This window comes from Choloepus didactylus, chromosome 5, assembly GCF_015220235.1.
Source record: "Choloepus didactylus isolate mChoDid1 chromosome 5, mChoDid1.pri, whole genome shotgun sequence".
Lineage (NCBI taxonomy): Eukaryota > Metazoa > Chordata > Mammalia > Pilosa > Megalonychidae > Choloepus > Choloepus didactylus.
Genome location: NC_051311.1, coordinates 107,568,648 through 107,593,313, shown reverse-complemented (window position 1 = coordinate 107,593,313; position 24,666 = coordinate 107,568,648). Strand labels below are relative to the sequence as shown.

Below are 24,666 nucleotides of genomic sequence, written 5' to 3'. Positions count from 1 at the left end.
GAAGGCACATGGCTGGTGTCTGCTTGCTCCCAGGTTGCATTTCAAAATGGCGCTCTGCATCAGCTTCCAAAAAGCGCTTTTTACTTTTTAAGGCACTAGTTGTGCCATCATTGCTTGAAGCATATTAATCCTTCGGTGAACAAGTTTGGAAACTAAGTCACTCTTTAGAGATCACCTTGTCCAGAGGTTTCTAAATTGCAAACTGATAATGCTCAAGCTGCATGTTTGGCCCTTACAGTGTATTTTTACGAAGTGGATTAGAGGCCAGCAAGAGGCAGTTCAGTCTAGTGATTAAGAGCCTGGACTCTGAAGCCTGACTTCCTGGGTTCAAATTTGGCCCCCATTCCATCCTAAACGTGTAATTTTGTGCAAGTAGCTTAAACTCTCTGTGTCACAGTTTCATCATCGGTGAAAGAAGAATAAGAATACTACTTTCTATTTTGGGTTGTTGGGATATTGCATCAATTAAATATATGAGTCCATGCAAGAGAAACATCGAGGAATAATGAATAGCTTTTGGGTATGAAAAATATATTCGCAGGAATTAAAAATTCAGGAAAGACTTGGATGGTGAATTCAAGGAAATCTCCCCAAAGCAGATCAAGAATAGCTATCTCTTTGAGGATAGATAATACAATTCCTCTGGATTTTCTTCTGTATTGTCTTTGTTTCCTTTTTCCTGCTTGTCTGTTTTGTTTTCTTTCTTATTGGAGGCATCCTTTAGATGTCAGGGGATCTTGATTGTCAATTCATATTTTGGAGTGAGCTTTGTTGACTGAAGCTGTGGGCGCTTGAATAGGGAACCCTGGCCAAATTCAAACATCTGAGCTGAGCCTGGAATCCTAAGTGTTATAAAAACCCTTGGAAGACACCTAATTTAACCTATCACCCACTGCACAGAGTCAAGACTTATTTTAAATTCTGTTTATAAATCTACTTGTTAATTTAGAAACCACCATAAGATGATGAACCTTGCAAAACCCCAATACTGAGTAAATACAAATGAAAACAAATGGTTGCCCTCTATCCTCCTCCTCAGTCAATTCCCCTCCGATTCTGTTACAGAAGGAGTTTATGCACCAAGAGCCCCTCTTTCCATCTGTGCCCATTTTCGCCGTTTAGCTTCCAGCGGCCTGAGCGTGGCAGAGTCCAGGTCAGGGAAAAGGGAGAAAATGGAAGGTGTGAGTCCTCTTGGGCAGCTTCCCTCTCTTCACTGGGAAGGTGAGATGGATAAGATGTGTCCTGGCACCCAGATGTTTAGGATTCAGAAATCATCTTGTCCAGGGAAGGATATTAGAGAGAACAGATATTTAAGTGCTATTTGACCTTAAAAGCTAAATAATTGCTCAACTGCATTACCCGGATGAGAAGGACTTGCAGGACAACATGGGGTCCTAATCATGATTTAAAACATTTTATCTTTGAGTAATTGCATCTGAACTCCCGAAACCAATTTTCAGAACTGTGGAAGTAGATCTTTTTTATGTTGCATCTACTTAGTAGCCTTGGTGGCCTCCATTACATTAGCTTCCAACCTGCTTCCTACCCCTGACTAATTACCAATGCCTCAATCATATTCCCTGTCCTAAAAGCCCCAATCTGTCTCCACATAGGCCACCGTCAATGAGTTGTCAATCATTCAGTAGGAGTAACACTTTCTTAAATAAAAACAAAAACAAATGAACAACAGCAACAACAAAAGAGCCAACTTAGAACAAAATCAAACTCATTCTTTTGAAAGTTTACTCATTCTTTCATTTTTTTAATATAAGTCAACTTAGCAAAAAAAAAAAAAAAAAAAAAAACCAACAATGAGGAGTGTAAATGAAACAAGTAAATAGTACATTTTTCTCCTAACCTTTCGAAGGTGCAATGAAGATATCAGTGTATTATTATGACAAATATCTCTGTTAAAGAAAGGAACAGACATCCCAAATATGAAACTCAGGAAACAAAACTTAGGTTAACGACCGATGGAATTATAATTGAATTAGATACCAAAGCTAACATTCTATCTTCACAAGCATTTATATCAGACAGATTCAAGAAAAAGAGATGGTACAATTAATAAAAAGCAACAAAAATAAATTAAGGGACTAGAACATAAGTTAAAAGGATGTGATGATGAATGTCATATCTCAAACACCAAAAATTTTCATGATAATTAAAATCAGGCTTATTTTATATTTCATAACTTTGGCAAGCTGATAAAAATAACATCAATAACTTAAGTATATACACACCTAGTTTATTGTGTTATTTAAAATATTTTAATTAAACAGTTGAAAATTAGCAATTAAATGGTTGTTATTTTTTTATAAGCAGCTTATTTCCAAATATCTGAAATAATATTCCAAATATCTTTTCTCTTAATTCTCTTTTCAATTACTATTCACCTCTTCCCTCCTGTATACCTAAATGCTTATCAGAAATCTAAACTGTTTCCTAAGCATTCTAATAATATAAATAATGGTGAGAAAATCAACTGAGGAATAAACCAAGAAAAAATTCAGTTTTTAGTAAGACATTTTCTGATACACAGAGAGAGAATGGAGAGAGGACAAGAAGAGAAAATGCAAGTAAAACATATGGGAATATTCTGTCATGTATTAAAAGGAATATATCCAAATGAAGAGTCCAATACTATCCAGTTACCATTAGAGGGTCTTTTTAATTTCTTTTCTATGTTTCCTACTTCCCCTTACCTACAATGCTGAACCTATTTTGCCTTTCCTGTTTTTGACCTTTCCTTTTCCTATACAGAAGCTACACTTGTTTCCCTACTTTATTCGCAAGTCCCCATCTGTTTTGCTTACCTTAATAAAATGATGATAATGCAACCCTCTGGACAAAAAGAAAATACAATGTAAGTTCCAATTTCTTCATTTAAAATCTCTCTAACATAGTGTAAAATTTCAATGTGGGCTCTGTAGCAAGATTCCAGATACAGCCCTACCATTCTGTGTGACATTGGGTGAGTCATTTAACCTCTCTATACCTCACTTCTTCAAAGGAAAATAGAGATAGGGATAGAACATACCTTAGAGTGTTCTGCGAAAATTACATGAGTCTAGAACTGGCTATGCATGCATAGTATGTAAGCATACCCTAAATATTGCCTGTTGAAATTTGTATCATAATTTTCAATTGTTTCCTATTAGAGTATCTAGATTTCTCTTTAAGCATAATCTAACCTAATAAACCCACCAGATATTTAAGAATCCATGGAAGGAGACAATTGGTCCCCTCACCTTATTCCTTGTCTGGGGAAACCTTAACCAAAATTTTCTTGGGCATCTGGAATATAACATCACACAGTAAAAACATACACACTTAGAAGCAATCTTAAAGATCAGATGTCCTATTGACATTTTACTCCACTCCATTTCAAACCTTTTTGTTTCTCCTGAACTCTTATCAGTACCACCACAAACCATGACTATAACATACGAGGAATTTAAATTAAAATGAAAAAGCTGGCTCTAAGCACTTGGTACTTAATTTCTCTAAGCTGCCATCAAAGACAGTGTATGTTTCAAAGCACCAGCAAATCTGGGAGGACACGTGTCTGATTTACTGAACCTGAATAAAGCCAGTAAATTAAGTATTCTAGCTCAATGAGACAAAATTCAAAGTCCATCTTTGAATATAAATGTAGGTAAGATTACGGTTGCTTGCAAGTATTTCCACTTTAGGTTAAAATTATGTGTTAAAATCCAAATTTCCAGGGAAGCCTGTAAGTGGCAAGCAACCCCTTGAAAACTACTTTACTGTGCATCTTGCTTTTCTAGCTTGAAATCTTCCTACTGCTGATATCTCATGAATGAGAAATTGACCAAAACAGAGAAGAGAGGCAAATTCAAATTCAATTGCCCCATTTCAGTTGAACAAGCCATACTGCTCCCTTACCAATGGAAAATTAAAATGAATATATCCTACGTCTCGACCATCCCTATTTTAAATAGTCCAACCTCTACCACTACATTCACAGAGGAGTTACTGTGCACGTATTTCTACAAGTATTAATAGCAAAAGACAGGAAAGCTGGGTGATGGTGATAATGTTTCCTGAACAACTAAATAGCATAAAAATAAGACTATGAAAGGTAGGGATAGAAGGCAGGAGAGGAACAAATAACCAAATCTGACCAAATTCTTCCTTTTAAAATAGGGTCATTTATCGCCAGTAAAAATCACTCAAGTCATATTTTATTAAGAAAACACATGAAACCTCAAACCTATTTTATTCAAAGGAAAACCCAAGATTATTTTGTGATAAGTCCCTCCAGGCTTCAATAATTCTTCTAACCTTCCCTGATCTTCAGAACATTCACAAATTTGAGTTTAAAGACTCTTTGGGAAATCAAAACCACTATGCAGCAGTAGATGGTTCCTAAGAGATGGCATAATTCAACTCCAGTTTTCTGCAAGTAGAGTTACTGGGTCTAAAAAGCTACTAGGTGGCTTGCTTTATACTGTGTGGTGCTGAAAAACAAAGTCAGGATCAAAACTCAAGCTTTCCAGACTCCAAAGTCTATGGTTGTTCCCACCTCACTACACAACTTTACAACTTAACTCCCCATTTTCACTTTAAGTTCTCTTCACAAAAGTCTTATACTTGTTCAATTCCTTGTGGACCATGCTAAATATATACTGCTATGCTAAACTCTTTCATGAGCTACACTCCCACATCTCCAAGAAGACATTTTCATATAGATGTCTCATGCACTCAAAATGTCTAAACCCAAATCAACCACTCCAAAAGTGAGTACGGTACTGTTTTGGAATCTAAGAATGTCTACGTACAAGATCCAACTCCTTAGACAGGTTATCTAATCTGTCTGAATCTCAATCCCATATTTATAACATAAATTCTGTAACGAACATGAACTCTGCACAATAAAAAATAAAATCCCCTTCAAAGGGCTCATGTGAAGATTACATTAAAGAACATCCCTTTCAAATAGTAAAGCATTAAAACAATTCTCTATGGAATCAGAAACTATTTCTTTCTATGGCACCATTTTTGCCCTCATTCAAACTCAAAACCATTGATGTTTCCCCCTCCTTAATCTTTTACAACCAATATTTCACCTAGTTCTGGCATTTCTTTCTGTGTAACATGTTTCATTGTTAGTCATTATCACTGTCTTCTCAGAAACCCAGGTCCTCCTTATTTTAAATCTGCACTAATTTGAATGATTTTTCAGCTTCCAGTTTTGTCCTTATCCAATCTATATCATGCCCTAATGTCAGATTCATCTTCCTAATACACCCAGCACAAAAGTCTTCCATAGCTCTCTAATCCCACAGAACAAGGATCCATTTACGCAGCCCTGCATACCATGACACAACTGCAGCCCTGGGCCAGATCCTAAGCTTATATTAAGGCTTAGAATGAAGTCATGTTGCCAACCAGCCCCAGAGCCCAGTGTGTCAAGGATGAGCCCTGGACATCCATGGGACTATCATCCACTGCATTCATAGCTCCCCTATGTTGCTTTGACACCCGCCCCATAATGCACAAGGGCCCTGCCTCATGTCCAGCTGGTGGGAACAGACAGATCAACAACAACTTCAATTTGATCCTATATGCTTCTTCCCTTGAACCTCCCACTGAGGAACCCACCTGCCATACAGGATCCTCTGTATCTTTATAAGTTTGCTCTTAACTAGAACCCAGAGGATTGCCAAGAGCAAGGTTAGGTTGGTTAATTCCAGCGCACACTGGGATTGCTGGAGGTCATGCCTGCTGACAAGTTTCATTTTACTCCTGCTTCCCACTCGGCCCAGCATCTCCCTACCCCTCTCCTACTGGTTCATATTCAGGGTCTACCATAATCAAATTCAACATCAGTCTTAACTTTGCCTTCCTCCACACCTCAAGAGGAAACCACTGTCACATCTCAACCAATGGTTTTCAGTCCTGTCAGACCAAGTGCCCTCTTTGGATAACAAATATGTCATAAAGCTGACTTTACTATTATGAAATGAAATTCATAGGGAATAGGACAAACATTATTTCAAACATTTATATATGTACATCTATATGTAACTGAAATACGAAAGAGAAATAAAAGGAAAGAAATTTACAATAAAATAGTGTCTCCTAATATAGAAGTAGTCAGTAATCTGGAAGTCACCATAAAGAGTGGTGCTTGCATCTATATACAGAATCAGAGTGAAGACTATCACTACAAACGCAGAGTGATTCAGGGTCTTGCATTACTGACTTACATAACACAAGCAGCATCGCCATTAGTTACATAACATTTTAAGCAAAACAAAGTACAATTTTCCCTCATTTTACATTGTTCTTGGAAAATATGGGACATTTTAAATCTGTGCAGAACATATTTTGTGTTTATATGTGCTATAGTCAAGTTAAAGGCTCAGAAAAACATAAGCAGGTTTTTCACCTGCATGAATGCCCCCTAGGAACTTCAAAATGCTTGTGGGATATGAGATAATTGTTCATTATATCAGATTAGGGATTTGCAAACTTTTTCTATAAAGGGCTAGATAGCAAAAACTTTAGGTTTTGTAGGCCAAACAAAAGCAAATGCACCCAAAGGAGATATGTAAACAATGGGTGTGGCTGTGTTTCAATAAAACTGTTCATAAAAACAGGCAGCAGTCCCCAGGCTATAGCTTGCTGAACTCTGTATTCCAGCATCCCATGTACCTCAGGATGCCCAGTTCCCGCCAAATAAATGCTAGTTACATTGTATAATCATGAGAATGACAATACCTCTCCCATGGAGGAATCATCACACTGCCTGTTGAGGACTGAATCATGTACCCCATAAAGACATGTTCAAGCCCTAACTCCAGCCTGGTGGGTGTGAACCCCTTTGTAAATGGGTACTTTAAAGATGGCTTTTATTTAAAGAGTGGCCAAACTGAATGGGGATGGGCCTTAATCCAATAGGCCTGAAATCCTTATTAGCAAAGGAAACTGGACACAGAAGCAAAAGTCAGAGAAAGAGGCAGAGATCACCATGCAAGGGAGACAGAAATGAATCTACAAGCCAAGAAGCCCCAGGGATTGCCAGCAAGCCAATACCAGAATGCTACAGGCTCCAGGATAAGGCATGGCCTGCGGGTACCTTTGGACTTCTAGCTTCCAAAATTGTGAGACAATAAGTTCCTGTGGTTTAAGCCAACCAGCCTGTGGTATTTGTCATAGCAGCCCTTGAAAACTAAGGCACCACCCTTCCATCCCTACCAACTGAGAATTTCTTCTACAAACTATTCCTGTTCACTGCACTTGGCAAAGGCACTGGGCTTCGTGCAATCGGTTCCTTTTCTATTCCTGTTTGGAAGGCACCTTCTCCCTCAATCTACTCTTCTCTGTTTATCTATCTTATGACAAATTCAAGGCCCAGCTGAAACTTTACCTTCATTAATGGAGGAATTTCATTAGAACTTACTATCTTTTAGGAATGGTGTGGCCATCATATGTCACCTCATATTATTCTTCAACTTATTATCCATTTGTTCCATCTCCCACCCATTAGGCAGGTTCCTTGAGGGCAGAGAGTCTGTCTAATACCCTGTCATATTTACAGAATCTGGCTCAATGATGTTCAGCAAGTCACTCAACAAATATAGAATGATTACCAGACTAGATGCTGAACAATCAGACAAGGACCCTGATCTCACTAAGATTATAACTAATAGGAAGGAGAGAAAATAATTAATTCAGATTCCAGTAAGAACTACAAAGGAAATAAACAGGGTAGTGGCACAGCAAGTAAAGGAAGGTGAAATGAAGGTTTGCTGCTATTTTAGATAGGATGCTCAAAGGAAACTTCTCCAAAGAGAGGTCATTTGAATTAATACTTGACATATGTGAAGAGGTAGGGAGGACATTCTAGGGTAGCATGTATAAAATCCCTGAGATCAGAAATTCTACGCCATGTTTGAAGGAAAACTGGTCATACAGGACTTGAAAGTGAGGCTTTTAAAATAAAGGCAGTGACACTGTATGATTAAGTTTTATAAAATTAATGTATTTGTTATAGCATGGAGGAGAGGCAGTAGGAAAATAAAAGAAATGGGAAGTGCAATTAAGAAGCTATTGCAAAGTCCAAGCAAGAACTGATGATGCCCTGGGCTGGAAGTGGCAGTGAGGAGAGAGAAAGTGACAGATTTCAGGTACCTTTTAAAGAAGTAACCAACCCTTTTTAGGTTCTAAAGAATTTGGGTAGCTGGTGGTGGATACCTGAAACTATCAAACTACAACCCAGAACCCATGAATCTCTAAGACAGTTGTATAAAAATGTAGCTTATGAGGGGTGACAAGGGGATTGGGAAAGCCATAAGGACCACACTCCACTTTGTCTAGTTTATGGATGGATGAGTAGAAAAATAGGGGAAGGAAACAAACAGACAAAGGTACCCAGTGTTCTTTTTTACTTCAATTGCTCTTTTTCACTCTAATTATTATTCTTGTTATTCTTGTGTGTGTGCTAATGAAGGTGTCAGGGATTGATTTAGGTGATGAATGTACAACTATGTAATGGTACTGTGAACAATCGAAAGTACGATTTGTTTTGTATGACTGCGTGGTATATGAATATATCTCAATAAAATGAAGATAAAAAAAAAATGAAAGCATAAACAAAAAAAAAAAAAAAAAAAAAAAAAAGGATTAACCAACAGGACCTGTTCATGGGCTAGATTTGAGGAAGAAGGGCACTGAGTGCTGCCATTACTGACACTGGGAGAAAATGGCTTGGTTTGTGGTGGGGTTTGGGGAACCATGAGTTCCACTTTGGATGTTTTAAGTTGAGATGATTGTTACACCTTGACTGATTACTGAATGTTTAAGTACCTTTGCATTCCTGGGATAAACTCCACTTGGTTGTGATATATTATCCTTTTTCCATATTGCTGGATTCGAGAGGAGATGCCAAGTAGGCAGATGGATATATGAGAATGGACAATAGGATCATAGCCAAAGAGATAAATGTGTAGTAGCTTATAGCTGCTATTTAAACTCACGGAAATGGATGGACTCACCTAGGAAAGAGTGCCAGCAGAGAAAAGAAGGCCGTTCCCTGCCCTGACCATCCCTAAAATTTAGAGAAGGACAAGAGAAAGAGGCAGCACAACAGAAAGAGAAAAACCTACCTACTTGGAAAATCTGGTGTCACAGAAAAGAATGTTTCAACTATGTACCATCTGCTGAAAGGTTGAGTAAAATAAAGACACAGAGGTTTCTATTTGATTTAGCAATAAAGAGGTTACTGGTGAACTTAATGAGAACAGTTTTACTAGATAACAAACTGAAGTGAGATGAAAAGGAGAATGAGAAGTGAGAAAATGGAAATAGAAAGGAGATTTCAAGAAAATAAGTATAAATCAAAATGATAGCTGTGGGAAATAAATACGACTGGAGACACTACATTTAGATCAACACTGATAGTTATCTTGTAGTAGATCGGCAGAACAAGTACCTGTGATTCCTTCAATGCAAAACTAAACTGGTCTTATGTCAAGATAATTTGTACTTTTAAAAATGTAATAGAGAAAAAGTTATTGATCCTAAAATTTCTAAAGTGCTTACTAGCAAGTTCCCACTAATAAAAGAAAATATTTGATTCCATTGTATTAGAGAAACATTAACAAACAGAAAGATAAAACAATTTTATTTCATCAAGATTAAAAACATATATAAAAAACACCTACATTATAAAGGGAAATTTTGGAAATCAGAATGGAAGAAAATATTATAACATAAAAGATTTTAACATATAAAGAGTTTTATAAATCAATAATTAAGAAAAACCAATAGAAAAATACAGTAAAAGATAGGAATTAATAAATCAAGAAAGAAGAAATACAAATGATTAATAAGATAGCATGATCCCCTCACCCACAATTTTAAGGCTCTTCCTTAAAAGTCATGAATATAGAGTAATGTTAGACCAATATGTATTTAATGCTATGCATCTTAGGAGCTATGCAAAGAAAATCAGATATACAAAACTCCTCAAATAACTGTGTAGTGATCGCCTTATCATCATTACAGAGCAGTATTTTCCCCACATCTGAGTATACAGAGGAATGGTGGTGTTTTATTTAGCATGACTTCATATGATTCCAAGAGGTATTGATATTTACATTTCAGTTTACACATTCCATGACAGATATAACCAAGTAACTTAACAACTCAGCATAAGCAGAGGTATACATTATTTAAACAGCTATGGATATCATACAACCACAAAGACAAAAATACCAAGCATAAGTGCCTACCTTCCCTGATAGCTGTGAAAGGTGTGCCTTCTTCTTCCTGCAGTCTGATCACCTTCAGTGCTACCAATTTCCCATTTACCCTGGGAGAAACAAAAGGAAAGATGAGAAGCAAATCCGTGTTCCCACTATGGTTCTATTTTCTTCCTTACAATTTAAATTGTATGCACTTTTGCACTGAAAATGTCAACGACTCAATTATTCCACTATAACAAGATTAATTTCAGTAAGGCTGGGAATTCTATGTCATCATCATAAATAGTCACACTTTAAATATGCACATTTTAAATATTCACATTTGCATAGTCCAAGATTTAACTGAAATTCTCTCATTCACTTTATGTTCTTTCTGGAATGAAACTAGAACTTAACAAAATTACCATGCTTCATCAATTATTCTCAAATAATTAAAAAACAAGCAGTCAAAATAACTCCCCTTGATTCTCCAATAACTCTTTGTTGCATTTGCTGAAAGGTCTTCATCTTCCTGACTTTAGTTGACGGCTGTCCCAAAGGACAGAAACTTGACATTCATATCTCTCTCTCTCTCTTTCTCTCTTTCACTAGAGCCAACTAAAATTAGTTTTGGTTTACTTGGGTTTTATATTATATTATCAAAATAAAGTTATGTATGTTTTACTATTAAAAGATTACACGTGACCTATCCAAATGGTTCTTCCAGGCATACTCTAATTGTATGTCAGCTTAATTAAAAATAATATTGTACCATGGAGATAACTTTTCATCCAGAGTCAATTCTGTCAACGAAGACATGACAATCTATAAAGATATACCTACTTCTCTTCGAGCAGTCTATTTTCTAACTGTACTAGGACTAGCAACACTTTATTTGGTTTATTTATTTGTTTTTTTGTTTTTATTTTAAAATTACTTTATTTATCAAATAAAAAAACGTTTCCAAACAAAACAAAGCAAAGAAATGGGGAAAACAAATATCCTGAAATAACTTCATTCCTCCCAATATACTCCTACCATACCAAAAGAAAATTACTGAACCACAGTCACACCTGAGCATTTGTTTGTTTGCTTAATGAATAAGTAAAACAAGCACATCATAAAAATGTAATATGTATAAGAATGTATTTGACAGGAAGAAAAACTCCCTGCCACACCCTCTTCTAGCCACCCAGCTAGTCTTCTGAGATCACCACTTACGCTTGTTGGTATATACATCCAGATGTATACAGTGTATGCCTGTGTGTGGGTGCATATATACAAGTATATCTACACACAATAGTAGTATACCATACAGAGTGCACCGAATATTGTTTTTGTCACTTCATGTATTTTAGTGACTTTTCCTTAAAAATTCACCAAAAACCGTCTCTTGCTTTTGAAAGATCATACAGCATTCCTTTGTGTGGGTGAAGTGGACTTAATTTAACCAACCCCCCTCCTTTATTGATGGGCATTGAGCTTGTTCCCTGTTTTTTGCTACTATAATGTTGCAATGAATATTCTTGTGTGTCATTTAATTCACATGAAAAAATGTCTGTAAGAAAAATTCCTGTAAGTGGAATTTTAAAGTCAAATGGGGTGTGCATTTCAAATTTTGATGAATACTGACAAAGTGCCCTACCTCAAGGTTTATACTTCTGAACAACGAAAGTGCCTGTTCGCCTTCATCTATCTTATATGTTATCAACTTTCGATTTTAACAATCTGATGGGTCAAAAATGCTTTCTTTTTGCAATTTAATTGCTACCAAAGATCTTTAGAGGTTAAGGAACCAGCAAAAAGAACTTAGGTGGCCCAGGGAATCCAGTACCTGAGGTTGAAATAAAGATTTTTAAAGTTTCTTATAAAAACTACATCTAGTTGGACTATGTTTGCCCTCAAACTGCAACAGACACAAAACCCAAAAGGCATTAATCACAGCCAAGCCATCCTAGTGATGGATGGCTTCATGGAACAGCCTCATGGAACTGACTGTTCAAACATATTATTGGTTATAATAATCACATAAGAGCATCTGATCATGAGGCTCTACAATGTGCCATCTTCCTCAAGATTAGGAGTTGTGTTGTTTTTATTATTTTTCCTTTCTGTTTCCACTGGGAGGACAGGCCTGCTGGATTTTGCCTCTGCAACTCTGCAACTCTGTTCTCCTGAGTTCATTGTCTTGATTTTTCTAACCCTGGTTATGCTCTGGGTACCCAGATACAGCTGGAGACTGCACATTGCACCCTTCACTTTGTCCTTGAGGATGGTCGTAAGCCTTTGGAAGGGCTGGAGGCTGGGATGCAGTCAGTGCTGACATCTGCACAAATTTTTCTCAGGCCAGTTGAACTCAACACAGGCTCCCCAAGGAGGCAGTTGCTGATTCCAAGAGCTGACTGGAATTTTCCCCACAATTTACAGATATTTTCCCCTTGTCCATAAACATAAACACACACACACACACACACACACACACACACACACACTCTTCTTCCCACAAAGGTTTTCCATGTCCCCTGTAGTCATTAACTTGTATATACCCTGAACTGAATTCTGGAATACAGGGATCTCATGTTTCTGAAGATTGTATGTTCTCAGATGATGACACTGTAATTGTCCTGTAAAACCGTCTCTTGCTTTTGAAAGATCATACAGCATTCCTTTATATGGGTGAAGTGTACTTAATTTAACCAACCCCCCTCCTTTATTGATGGGAGACAAACCATTCACTGAATTACCACTCTTTAAATACAACTAAAGATGGAACAACTCTACATTATCTCATGGACAATCTAATTCACATTATTTTTATGCTGAAAATTTTTCAACAGTCACATTTTATATGGTTATCACTTATAAGAACATTATCCAGTTCCATGGAATTCTGATTCTGAAACATAATTCTCTATAAAATCAAACTTCCAAGTGTTAATTTCTATATTTATAGTAATTTATAATAATTTTAATAATATTTATAATAATCACAATAGCTAACGGCATTGAGATTTTATATACTATGTCATATGAAACTAAAACTTGCCTTAAAATCCATACTAGAATATAATCACAAGGAGAGAAAGAACTTTTCTTCTGTTTTGTTCACTGACATATGCCCAGTACCTAAAACTTGCCTGGCATAGTGTAGTCTCTCAAAATATTTTATTGAATGAATATTGATACTTTTAAGATACTGACATCTCTCCTCATAAATGTAAGATAAGTCAAGAAAGATGTATAAAATTTAGTTTCCAGAAATTCCAAAATTTTATAAAATTTTTAATATCTTCTTATGGTCTGGATTAAATATTGCTGTTCTTTTTTCAAATTAAAGGTGCAGTCTCTTTGTTTAGGATGCATACAGATACATTAAAGTTTTTATTGCTTTAAAGTTGTAAAATTTACGGAATGTTTTCTTAGTTACCCTTTTTGCACCCAAAAGACATGTTTCAAAACACTCACTACCCTTTAACAATCTGAGCACAGACCACTAATCAGTATCTCCCTCCTCTCCAGTTGCTTCATTGGTTTCCCATTAAGAATCATATTGATTATCAAATTGCTCTTTTAACCTAAGAGTCATTGTGACTTTCTCCTTACTTAATTAGTTTTTCTCTACATGTCTAGACACTCATCCACTACTGAATCCTCTAGTTTTTAAAGCCAAGTAAAAATGTCAAGTCATTGGCTTAAGCTTTGGAAAAAGTGCCCTTGGGGTGGTGGGGGTCAGGGGGATATGAAATTTCCTAACGTACTACTTTGGTTGAGTATGTTTTATAAAACTTGAGTATGGATTGAAACACTTGACATACCAAGCTACTGACTCATTAACAAAATGTCGGTTTTTAAAGGTATCAAAGAAAATACCTATTAGCAAATGAAGATTATATTTTCTAATTACCTTGTGGGTTTAAGTTATTTTATCAGAGGTTCAAAACATATTATTCAAACATTGATTTAACTTAAAATAATTATAAGTTGAATCAATAAACTAGAGTTGTTTACAGGAAAACATGGAAGATGCCTCTTGAATAAGCCTTATTAATGAAATCAGAGGTTAAGGCAATCAAGGCTTGATTGCCTATGTCGACATTAATTCAGGTAAATAATGCGGCGAATAAATGCTTTAAATTGTGTTAATATTACTACAGAACCTTCTATTGGAGATAGTCCTAAATCTGCCTCAAATTGCTCAAAGCTGCAAAGGGAGCTGTTTCTATTCCAGAGATTATTTACTGTTCTTTAATTCTTCCAACAACTGCTGCTCCCAGACTTAGAAGAATGGCCCTGGCCTCACTACGAGGTCCATCACGCGGGACGATGGTCAAGTGCAGCATGAGAAGAGCCAGGGGCATGCCCGGGGTGGAACCCTCTGGGTACAGCACAGGGACGCTGGGTGGGTGGGCAGAGCCACGCCGAAGTGGGCTCCAGCTTTCAAATTGGTTCTTACGGCGAAGCCAAATCTCTGCCAACTTCAGGAACTCTGTTCACAATCCTATGTGTCCTAAACCTGTAGTATAAAATTCTCTTGTAAGAGGGAAGTAAGATCTAGGAGCTTTGATTAAGGAGAACAACCTATTCATTTCTTCATCCATTTGTTCATTTGTTCATTCAACATTTTGTGAAACCTACAAAGGAAAACTCTCCAGTTAGCTCAGGGTAAATTCTCCAGTTTCAAAGGACTGTGCTCCACATGAATTTTGTTACAGATTAACAATTCTCAAAGGAAAGCCTAAAGGTTTTCTATTTCATTACTTACTTCAAATTAATAGGGTAACTTCGTACAATAAAACAAGATTACAAATATTATCTAGGCCATCTTTGAAAATAGCATCCATGTGCTAACACCTTGAAGAAATTATGTCTAGAGGACATAAAGGAAATTAAAGCAATATACCTAAAAGAAATCTAATATACTCTGGGAAATTTAATATATTCTGCCTCTCTCTTCCATTATGATTTTGTCTCAAGAGAAACTGCTAAGGAAAATAATACCAAGTGAAGGCAGATACAATACTTTTGTTTCCTTGCTGTATTGGTATAGAAGCAATAGGAGGAAATGTAAATACCAGGGAGGGAGCGACAATGGCAAGTTGGAATATAGGAAGGACAATAATTTGGGCTGGATTTTTAAAATTTTGACTAATTTAATAAAAATATTTGAAAATTATACTAATAATACTACTCTTATTAATTCCTTCTTAACACACTAGTTAAAATGCTGATTATACACATTTCAAACACTGAACACAACTAAATATTCATGGTATTGCTATTTCTATCTGGATTCAATTTTTTTTTAGGTTAATCAGTGTTAAACAAGAAGTCAGATAAATACCATTTAACTTTTGCTATTCTGGAGTATCCTGAAAGCACTATCCATTACACTTTATTCTGAAAAAATAAATTAGAATTTCAAGGTAATCTGTCAGTAAATTACATCTTGTTCTGATCTTTATTAAAATAGCATAAAGAAAGACATGGAGGAAGCCTAATGGCTCACTTCTGTTAAATTAATTTCTCTTTTTTTAAATGAAATCCAAAGATTAGTAAAGGAAGCATATAACAACTATTCATTAGGGTGTGACTGACAATGCAAAAAAAAATGAAGATTTAATGAATACAGTTACATAAAGAAAAAGGCATATTCAAGCAACAAGGACCACCTGTAGAAACAAACTATTGCTACCAAAGCATAATTCATTATTACCAATGTTTTATTTAATGTGAATATTCATAATGTTTTGAAACATAAAATTAGAGTGACATAATGCTCATGGAAGAAAACATAGATGGAGAATGTACATTTCAACTACTTTAAACCATCCAACCTTTCACCCCAAAACTGAAATCAGTCAACAAATGACTTTAGAGTCTTATTACCTTGAAAGTAGAAGCAACCTCAGTAATCATTCAGACTCCTGAGTAGACAAAAAGATCCTCCCTTGCTTAATTGTCTATCAACTATCTTTTTAGTCTCACAGCCTGGAACAAAATAGTCCCTCAAAATTTGATGGTGGAAATGAAACTCCTCTTCAACACCGCAAATTGATTTAGTTCTTCTTTATGTTGAGCCAAAATCTGCTTTCTGTAACTTCTACTTTGTAAGTTCTGAATCCAGAGTCCAAACTAAATCCTTTTCCACAAGACAGCCCTTCACTTAATTAGCTTTTAAGATGCCATCCCTCAAGCAACCAATATTAATTGAGAGACCATAATAATATGCCTGATGTTGTGCTTGGGATAAAGGAAAAACATTCCAGACACAGTATGATGCCTATACGTAAGGAGCTGACAGGCTAGTCGAGAAGACAGACATAAAACACATAACTACAAAGACAACTTGGATATGTCAAAGGGAATCAGAAGGCTCCCACTTCTCGAAGATAATGAAAGGTATCAAATATGTTTAAATCCATAAATTTATAATGAAAATTTAAAACTCACTGGTCATATTTGGAGAATTCTGTGGAACCACCTCATTATTTTAAAAACTGTTAAATAAAGAGAAAAAATCAAGTATATGCTCCCTTTTCCTATATAGACTGTACCTCAGTGTAAGCAAATAGTTGACATCAGAAGTTTCTCTCAAAAGACATGTTGCAAGTAACAAATGAAGAAGGAATGAGCGCGTTTGAGTATCACTATTCTACCATAATCATTTAATGGATTATCAATGGTTGCTCAAATCAGAAGAAACTACTAGATATCATTTGCCTCCTGGTAGAAGTATTCATCACCCTCTCCGGAATAAATCTAACCCAAATCTGACAAAGTCTAAATCTAGCTGCCTATTTAAAGGAAGGAGATAAGGGATCAAGTTAAATAACATCACTGGAATACAATCAGAAAAATCAGGACTATAAGAAACCCTACAGGACAAATGAACCTGTTTCTTCAGCAAATAATTTTCAAGAGATAAAATGAAAGACAGAGAAAGAGGGGGAATCTACTGATTGAAAGAGAGACATATCAACTCACTGCAACTAACTGCAATGTATGAACCCAATTTTATCTTGCGTCAAACAAACTGCATTTTAACACTGATTGTATATATGATAATATTAAGGAACTGTTAACTTCTTCATAAGTGATCACTGTAATGCAGTTATACTTTTAAAACATAGTCTTTATCTTTCAAAGCATAAATGTACCATGAAATAATATGGTGTTTGGGACTTGTTTTAAAACAATCTGAGGGTGGGAGGGGTGGCAGAAAAGAGTATAAATGAAACAAGGTTAGACATGGGTTTCCAATATTGTGAAGCTGGAGGACGAGTACATGGGGTTTTATTATAGCTATTCTCTCTACTTGTCTTTATTTTCTGTAGTAGTTCTAAAAAAAAAAAAAAAAAAAAAACACCCAGTATGAATTGGGATAATTGTGATGAAGGAAAATCACAGAGTGCCAACAAAGAGATAAAGAATCTATTTTTAGATTAGACAGTCAGGGAAGGGTTCCCTGAAAAAGTGACATAAGCTGAAACAAGAAAGATAAAAGATTCCAAGCAGATGGAACAATCTTACAAAAGCTCAGGGACAGAAAATGTAATGTGTTAAACAAAAATTTAAGAAAGAAAGTGTGACTGGAGCTTGTAGGAAAGGGATTTTGCAATGGGGCTGGAGAGAGAGATGTAGCCATATCAAGGGAGATCACTGTGGGCCACAAAAGGATTGATAGGAAATAACAGAAGAACCTTAAGAAAGGAAATTACATGATTCAAAATATGTATCTGCAGCTCATTCGTTATGGTGTGGAGAATGGGCTGGAGGGAATAGAGCAAGAGAAAAGAAAGCTGACACCGTGGTCCTATGGAAAAACGGTGGCCACTCACACCACAGTATTGGGAAGAACAATGAGGAAAAGGGAAATGATATTCTGAAGACAGAATCAACAGACATTTAGGACAAATTAGATTGGGGAGTAAGGAAAGGTATAAAGGAGGACTCGAAATGGTCTGACTTGAGCATCTGAGTGAAGAGATACCACTTACTGAGCTGAGGAAAACTGGAGAAGGGGGAGTATTAGACAGTACCAAAAGGCCTGTGTGGGAGGAACTTACTCTGGGAAGTCTGAAGTATCCAAATGGAGAACTTAAAGGACACATTTGTGGGTCTGGATCTCAGTTTGGAAATCTAGGCCAGGCAGAAAAAGGTGAGTGATTTGGAGGACTGCATGTGGAAGTCATAACCTCAGGAGAGCCAGTTTTCTGTTAAGGCATGATTTAAGAAAACACTCAGAAAACAGTTAGGGGCTATATAAGAATTTTCAGATCCGGGAATGACTTTTTAGATCTAGAAGACATTGGTAAGAGCCTCAAGAATGGGGAAAGGGACAGTGTAGGAGATACACTGAGAAATATGAGGTGAGGTTTGAGAGAAAGTGGGTGATCAGGGAGTTTCATTCCTTGAGGAGTGCCTGGGGCAAACCGTGATGTAAGGCAGAGAAGACTCCATTCTAATAGTCTGTAGGAAGCAAGTGGCACGGGGCATCTAGTTTTAGCTGCTGCTGAAAAGGGAGGGGAATGGGGGTCAGCCTTTGCAGCTGTTGGGAGAATTTAGGTAGAGCTTCTCAACCCTGGCTGTGTGTTAGAATCCCCTGGGGAGCTTTAAAACATAACAACAGCTGGTCTCACCCCTAATCTAACTGGATGCCTAGGTGGGGCCCTGGCATCTATATTTTTAAAACAAGAATGTGCAACTACAGCTGAGAACCATTGTGTTAAGCCTGGAGGTTCCTGCACAAGCTTCTCATAGCCTCTCTTCCACTGACTGGTCTCTCCAATGCTGAAGTCTCCTTTTTGCTATAAACAATCAAAAATTTTCAACCATTTTGAGCACCTCACAGTCTCAGTAGCAAGCTTCCTGATAAATCTCAGCTGATTAATCTCTTGTGAATTGTGGTTTCCATGGTGTACTCACTAGCAGATGTGGTCTGGTAAGTGCTTAGTAGATGGGGATAGCACCCTGCCTCCTTCTGGAAACTGAACTTCGACTAATGTGACCAAAGTGTGTATTAGACTGTAATTGCAACAAAACACTGTAAAATCCTATTGAACTTGCTGACAACTAAAACCCCCAAATTTTTCTTCAAGGGCCCTACAACTCCACAGACTCTAATCTACCCTTTGCCTAAACACTCAGGGCTCTAAATTTCTGTCCTGTTTATGGCAGGCATTGGCCGCCCCATCCTTCTATGTGTCGTCACCCGAGGCACAAATGAAAACAGTGAACAGGCACTGTTTACTCTTTGGCACTGCACTCTTGACCCTCACATCCCATCCACGTCTTTGGGGATCTGGTCTCATTAAATATCATCTCTTCCTCTCCCTTCCCTCCTTCTCTCTCTCTTTTCACTTTGTACTCTCCAATCCCATCCTTCCATGACAACTCTCTCAGTCAAACTTCAGCCCCTTTGCCCAGCCCAGTGCACTGACGTTCTACACGTACCACAGGATTGAGCTGGACAACTCCCCCCCAGCACAATTCCAAGCACACAGTAAAGGCTCAGTGGTGAATGAATGAGCTGACCCTTTATATCTTACTAGAAACTCTCCCACTCCTGGGCAGAGTTAATCAGCCTGTTATGAATCCACCACCAGCAACATCTTATCATCCAACTACCTGATCACCCTCTTATCTATCAGAACACAACTGTGGAAACATTTACCATTTAATAAACAAGCAGATATGGTATATCTGATTTAGATATGGTATATCTAAAATGTTCTGCTAGTCAACCAGTTTAACAATATGATCAGAAAAAGGAATTAAGGTTATCTGGGGATGAGGAAATTTTTTTATTAGCACCTAGCAATTGCTAGTTTGCTTTCTAACAACTACTCACAAATCATCTGAATGATAATCTGTCTTAAAGTTTTCCAGGGGGAGGGGTGTGAAGGGCATGCAGGGGGAAAGTCACACCATTTCCCCCAGCTCCAGTTCATAGAATCCGTCTTCTTCGGTGAATATTTGGTACCTCAAGGCTGTTAACACCTCTTTCATTTCTCATAATTCCTCAAAGATGATTGCCAGTGGTGAAACAACCTCACCTCCTAGTTTCTTTAAAATTATGTGAAATAGGCACCTTGGCTCTTAAATCAGAACTCCACAGGTCTCTTAAACTTCCTGACACATATGATAATTTAATTCACTCCTATGAATATTTGTTCTGCACTTGCATGCCGGAAGCTAACTCTCCTTGGCACCAGTGGTACCATTAAACAGATGAATAAATTTACTTGTTCCCCTTCACCTTTCTACACCAGTAGCATCTTTTTGTGTGAACTTCAAGCATGCGGTCATCCTTGACCTCTGATGCTGCCCCCCTTCCTCACTGAGCTGAATCATGGCTCTCTGATCTGATGTTTGGTTTTAAGAGACTTTTCTCATGTCTTTTGATATATTAACCTTCTGGAGTTTTAAGGCAGTGAACTGTACACTTTTCAGGATCTTGAATAGGAAAACCTCCTAGATACAAGGAAAAGTAAGAATGAAGGGATGGTGTGAAGGCAAAGAAACACCAAACAGAAGAAGGAGAGGGAGAAGAAGGAGAGGGAAAGGGAGGAGAAGGGGAGGGGACAGGGGAGAAGAAGAAGTTGTTGGGATATTTTGTTTGTTTGTTTTGTCTAGTCCCACATTCAAGCATCCTTGTCTTAGGAAACCCATCACTGAGGCCTCTGAAAAGGCTGCATTTTACATTTCCAGAGAAATCAGATTTTCCCTTTTTATGGTCAAGTTGCCACTTCAAATAGATTTATATCTTTAGTTGCTTTTTTTCCCATTGAATATATTTCAAAAAAGCAGAAGGGAAATGGATATATTTCTTGATGATATTATCACTTTATCTCAGTCTCAGGTTACCTATTCTTTCCCTATTAATTCTCATATATTATATCTCTTATTTTCTGATTATTTCCTAGTAATGGACTATGTATAACAATTTCTGAACTTCCTTTGCTTGTCTATATTTTCCAACAAGTAGATAAAGAAGAAAAAAAAATATTAGGTCAAATTAATTCATACATTTTTTTAAAGTCTGCAGCATAAAAAAGTACAGTGAATGCTGTACTTCTAGATTAAAAAGAAGATAAAGTCTGATGTCCAACTTTATAGCATTTCAAGCTTCCACATCCAAAAATATGTTCAAAGCATCATGTTTTCATGTCTGCAGCAGAGTCATAAATGTTCCCCTTTCTCTAGTAAAGGTATAAACGTTCAGCAACACAAGAGCGTGGCCAAGCTTCCGTTCTCAGCAAAAAAGATTCTCCGGAGAAGTTAACTGAGAGACGCTAAAAGAGCACATCACTGATTAACCGCAAAGGTTTGAGGAGTCCCCAAGTACTCATTGCCAAGTAGTGTTAACCACTTGCATTTCCCATTCAAAATCAGCCATACAAAATTATGGGAAGTTTGGAACAGCAGGATAAAACAATTAAAGCAGCCCCAGAGGGTCATTAAGGCAGGGGTATTCAGAGTTCAGACAATTCTCAACCAATTCTAATAAAGAAAAGAAAAGAAAAAAAAAAAACCTTGAGTTTGTGTTATAATCACAAAAGCAAGCTATCAAGCACTGTAGTTTCTTCTTTTGGTTTGGCCATTAAGGCCCATGGAAAATGAATAAGGAAAATTATTTTAAATTCACAATAGCCTGGAGAAAGGACTAGAAGACTTATATTGAGCCAAGAGGACTGTGAGTGATTTTTATTTTCACTAGTAAAAATGTGTCACGTTTGTAATTATAGAAACTGTTACTGTTAAATAGATTTTGAAATGAAATTTTAAAAATAATATCAGGCAAAGCAAAATTTATTTGAGTTAAAAATATTTTATAATAGAACAGATTGGAAAACAGTGCTATGGCATCATGAACTACCTAAATCTAAAACACAACAGTGTCTCAAAATAAACTGTCTTAAAAGTGACACTTAAAATGGACTGTTTTATAGGTATGCAGGGTTTCAAAGTAAAAACAATTCAATTAAATATAAAATTTAAAAAGCGACCTAAACATACTGAAGATCAGGGTTTGTATTCTTTCATAAACTATCAGAGAACTGATTAGATAAAGACAGACCTTTATTAAAATTACATGTCATTGGTATGATAACACACAACTAGGAAGACAGATTTCAGAGACCATATTGGTAAACTTTCTGTGGAGTAGCAACACTTAAAGTGTGAACCACAGAAGAAAGGTGCTTGGTTCAGATTCTCAAACTCTTTGACTCACCAAACACACTCTGCTTATAATAAATTTCTGCAGACACTGGTGATCAAATTACTTACTCTCAAAATGGTGCCATTATTCCTTGTGGTTTCTAATAAATTTTACAAACCACAAAATAAATCAACATATTTTAGAAAGACATTAATGTCTTATCCTAATTACCAAAATATGTTTATGGCAGAATAGTTGGACAGTACAGAAAACTTTTAAATCAGCAATAATCCCATTATTCAGAGATAAATTTTCCAACATGTATGTAGATCTTCTACACATTTTTTCACTGAGCAGATTTATTTTTCAAAGTGGCATCCTAGACAACTTTTTATTAGGCCATACAGTTTTCTACTGTTGTTTAATGATACATCATTTTTTAGATAGGTTGAAAGAAGAACACAGGAAGCCTCAAGTTCCAGCCAAGCTCATACTTTCCCATTAAGAAAAATGGCCCCAGCTTTATCTTTCATAAAGTTTCATGACTCCTGCATTTTGATTTATTGATGGAGGCAATCCTGCAAGCCAAGCAATAGGGGACCCACTGGGGAGCCAGCGTATGGGCCTGACACCCCATGTGGGCAGGACCTGTGGGACAAGTGCCACTGAGTTGCTGGCTGGAATTCTGTCCAGTGGGAATGCTCCAAGCCCAGCAACAGAAAACAATCAATCAAATCATCTCTGGCTAAATCCTCTAGGAGATTTTACTCTAAAAACCTTGACATATGATCTTAGACATGGAAGAACTGAGTCCCATAACAACCGAATGTGCCGCTGAAGAAAGAATTTCCTATGTCCTGGCTACAACTCTCCACCCAGGGCCATTTGTCAGAGTCTCTTCTCATCACACTTAAGGAGCCTGACTGGAGCATTCCTGAACATTTCCCCCTATCATTAAAGGTAATATTTATTAATTAAGCCTCTATTAATAGCACTGTGACCAGAGCTAAAGAATAAGTTATATACATATGAGAAAGTAAAAGAAGAAACCAATCAAGGCAGTAACTGCATCAAGTGAGAAGCCAAGAAAAGTTTCATGGCATGGGGGGATCTTGAGTTGGACCTTAAAGACTGGATGGGAAGGTGGACATTGAAAAGGAGAGGTAAGCCACTTAACATGTAAAGGGATCTATCATAAAGGTGCAGAACTGGTGAAAAGCAAAGCACACCTAAAACACAATGAATAGAAATTAGGGAAGCAGTAGGATAGAAGGTAAGAAAAGGTGATTCAAGGGGAAGTTGGATGCCAGATCCACTACAAAATTGACTTGCTAAAGTAATTAGATATTTGACATTGCTGGACATCAATATTTTTATTCCTAACTACATTATTTTTAGAGGAGAGCTATGAAGCAAGACAAACAGGAGCCAATGACGTAAAATCTAAAATATCATCAACAGCATTCTTCCAAATACTATACATTTTTAGTCCTAATCAATTAAGGTAAATTAACTGTGTTTATAACTCTATTAAATATACCTCATAATATAAATATAAATTAAAACAAACTAAAAAATTAATAAATTTCCAGGACTTCAATACTGTAGTTATACATATATAATAGTATAAAATGTCTGGTGGCAAATCTTTAATATAACTACCAAAAAAAAAAAAAATCCAAATACACAATTTGTTAAATCCACCTATGCTCCTTTCAGGGCATTCCAAGCAATAACAAGCTATTCATCTCCAACAGGGACATTAGCATCCCTTTTCTATAGTGCAATCTGTTCTGCTAGGTTTAATACTACAAAGCAGGATTAACTGACAGAGTCTTAAAATGCTATTCAGTAGTGTTAAGCCTTGGTCACCAAATCTAGCTTCTAATAATAAATCTAATTTCCTTTCATGTGAGATGACACTACTTAGCTGCCTTGAGGAGAATCCAAGTTACATGGATTTGTACAAAATGCCTTTCACAGTGTCTGACCTAAATATACTACATACATGAGTGAATGCATGAAGTCAACTCTATCAAACAAGGACTAAACCAGTTAGTTACAAACAGGACAGATTACATCAGCTTTCCCAGTTAACAGAACAATCTATATAATTAAGAAATCACAAAAGCCAGCTTTCCTAAATGTCTCTCTTTTATGTGTGTCAATCTTCTCAATCATTAACAGAAAGCTTCCTGATAAGATTTTCAATTAAGTTAAAAATGAGTGATAGTGGAGTAAAGTCTCTGGCTTTAGGGCAACATATACTCAAAACAATTATATATT

The 24,666-nt window shown here is 36.6% G+C and overlaps 1 protein-coding gene across 5 annotated transcripts in view; it reads right to left on the bottom strand.

Moving 5' to 3' along the window:
- Window positions 1-24,666, bottom strand: part of CDK14 (cyclin dependent kinase 14) — a 678,858-nt gene that overhangs the window by 428,071 nt on the left and 226,121 nt on the right. For all 5 annotated transcript variants that reach the window (XM_037836624.1, XM_037836622.1, XM_037836621.1 and 2 more), the window contains one exon: window positions 10,266-10,345. In XM_037836624.1, coding sequence (XP_037692552.1) covers window positions 10,266-10,345 — 80 coding nt within the window. The remainder of the gene's footprint in view (window positions 1-10,265; window positions 10,346-24,666) is intronic.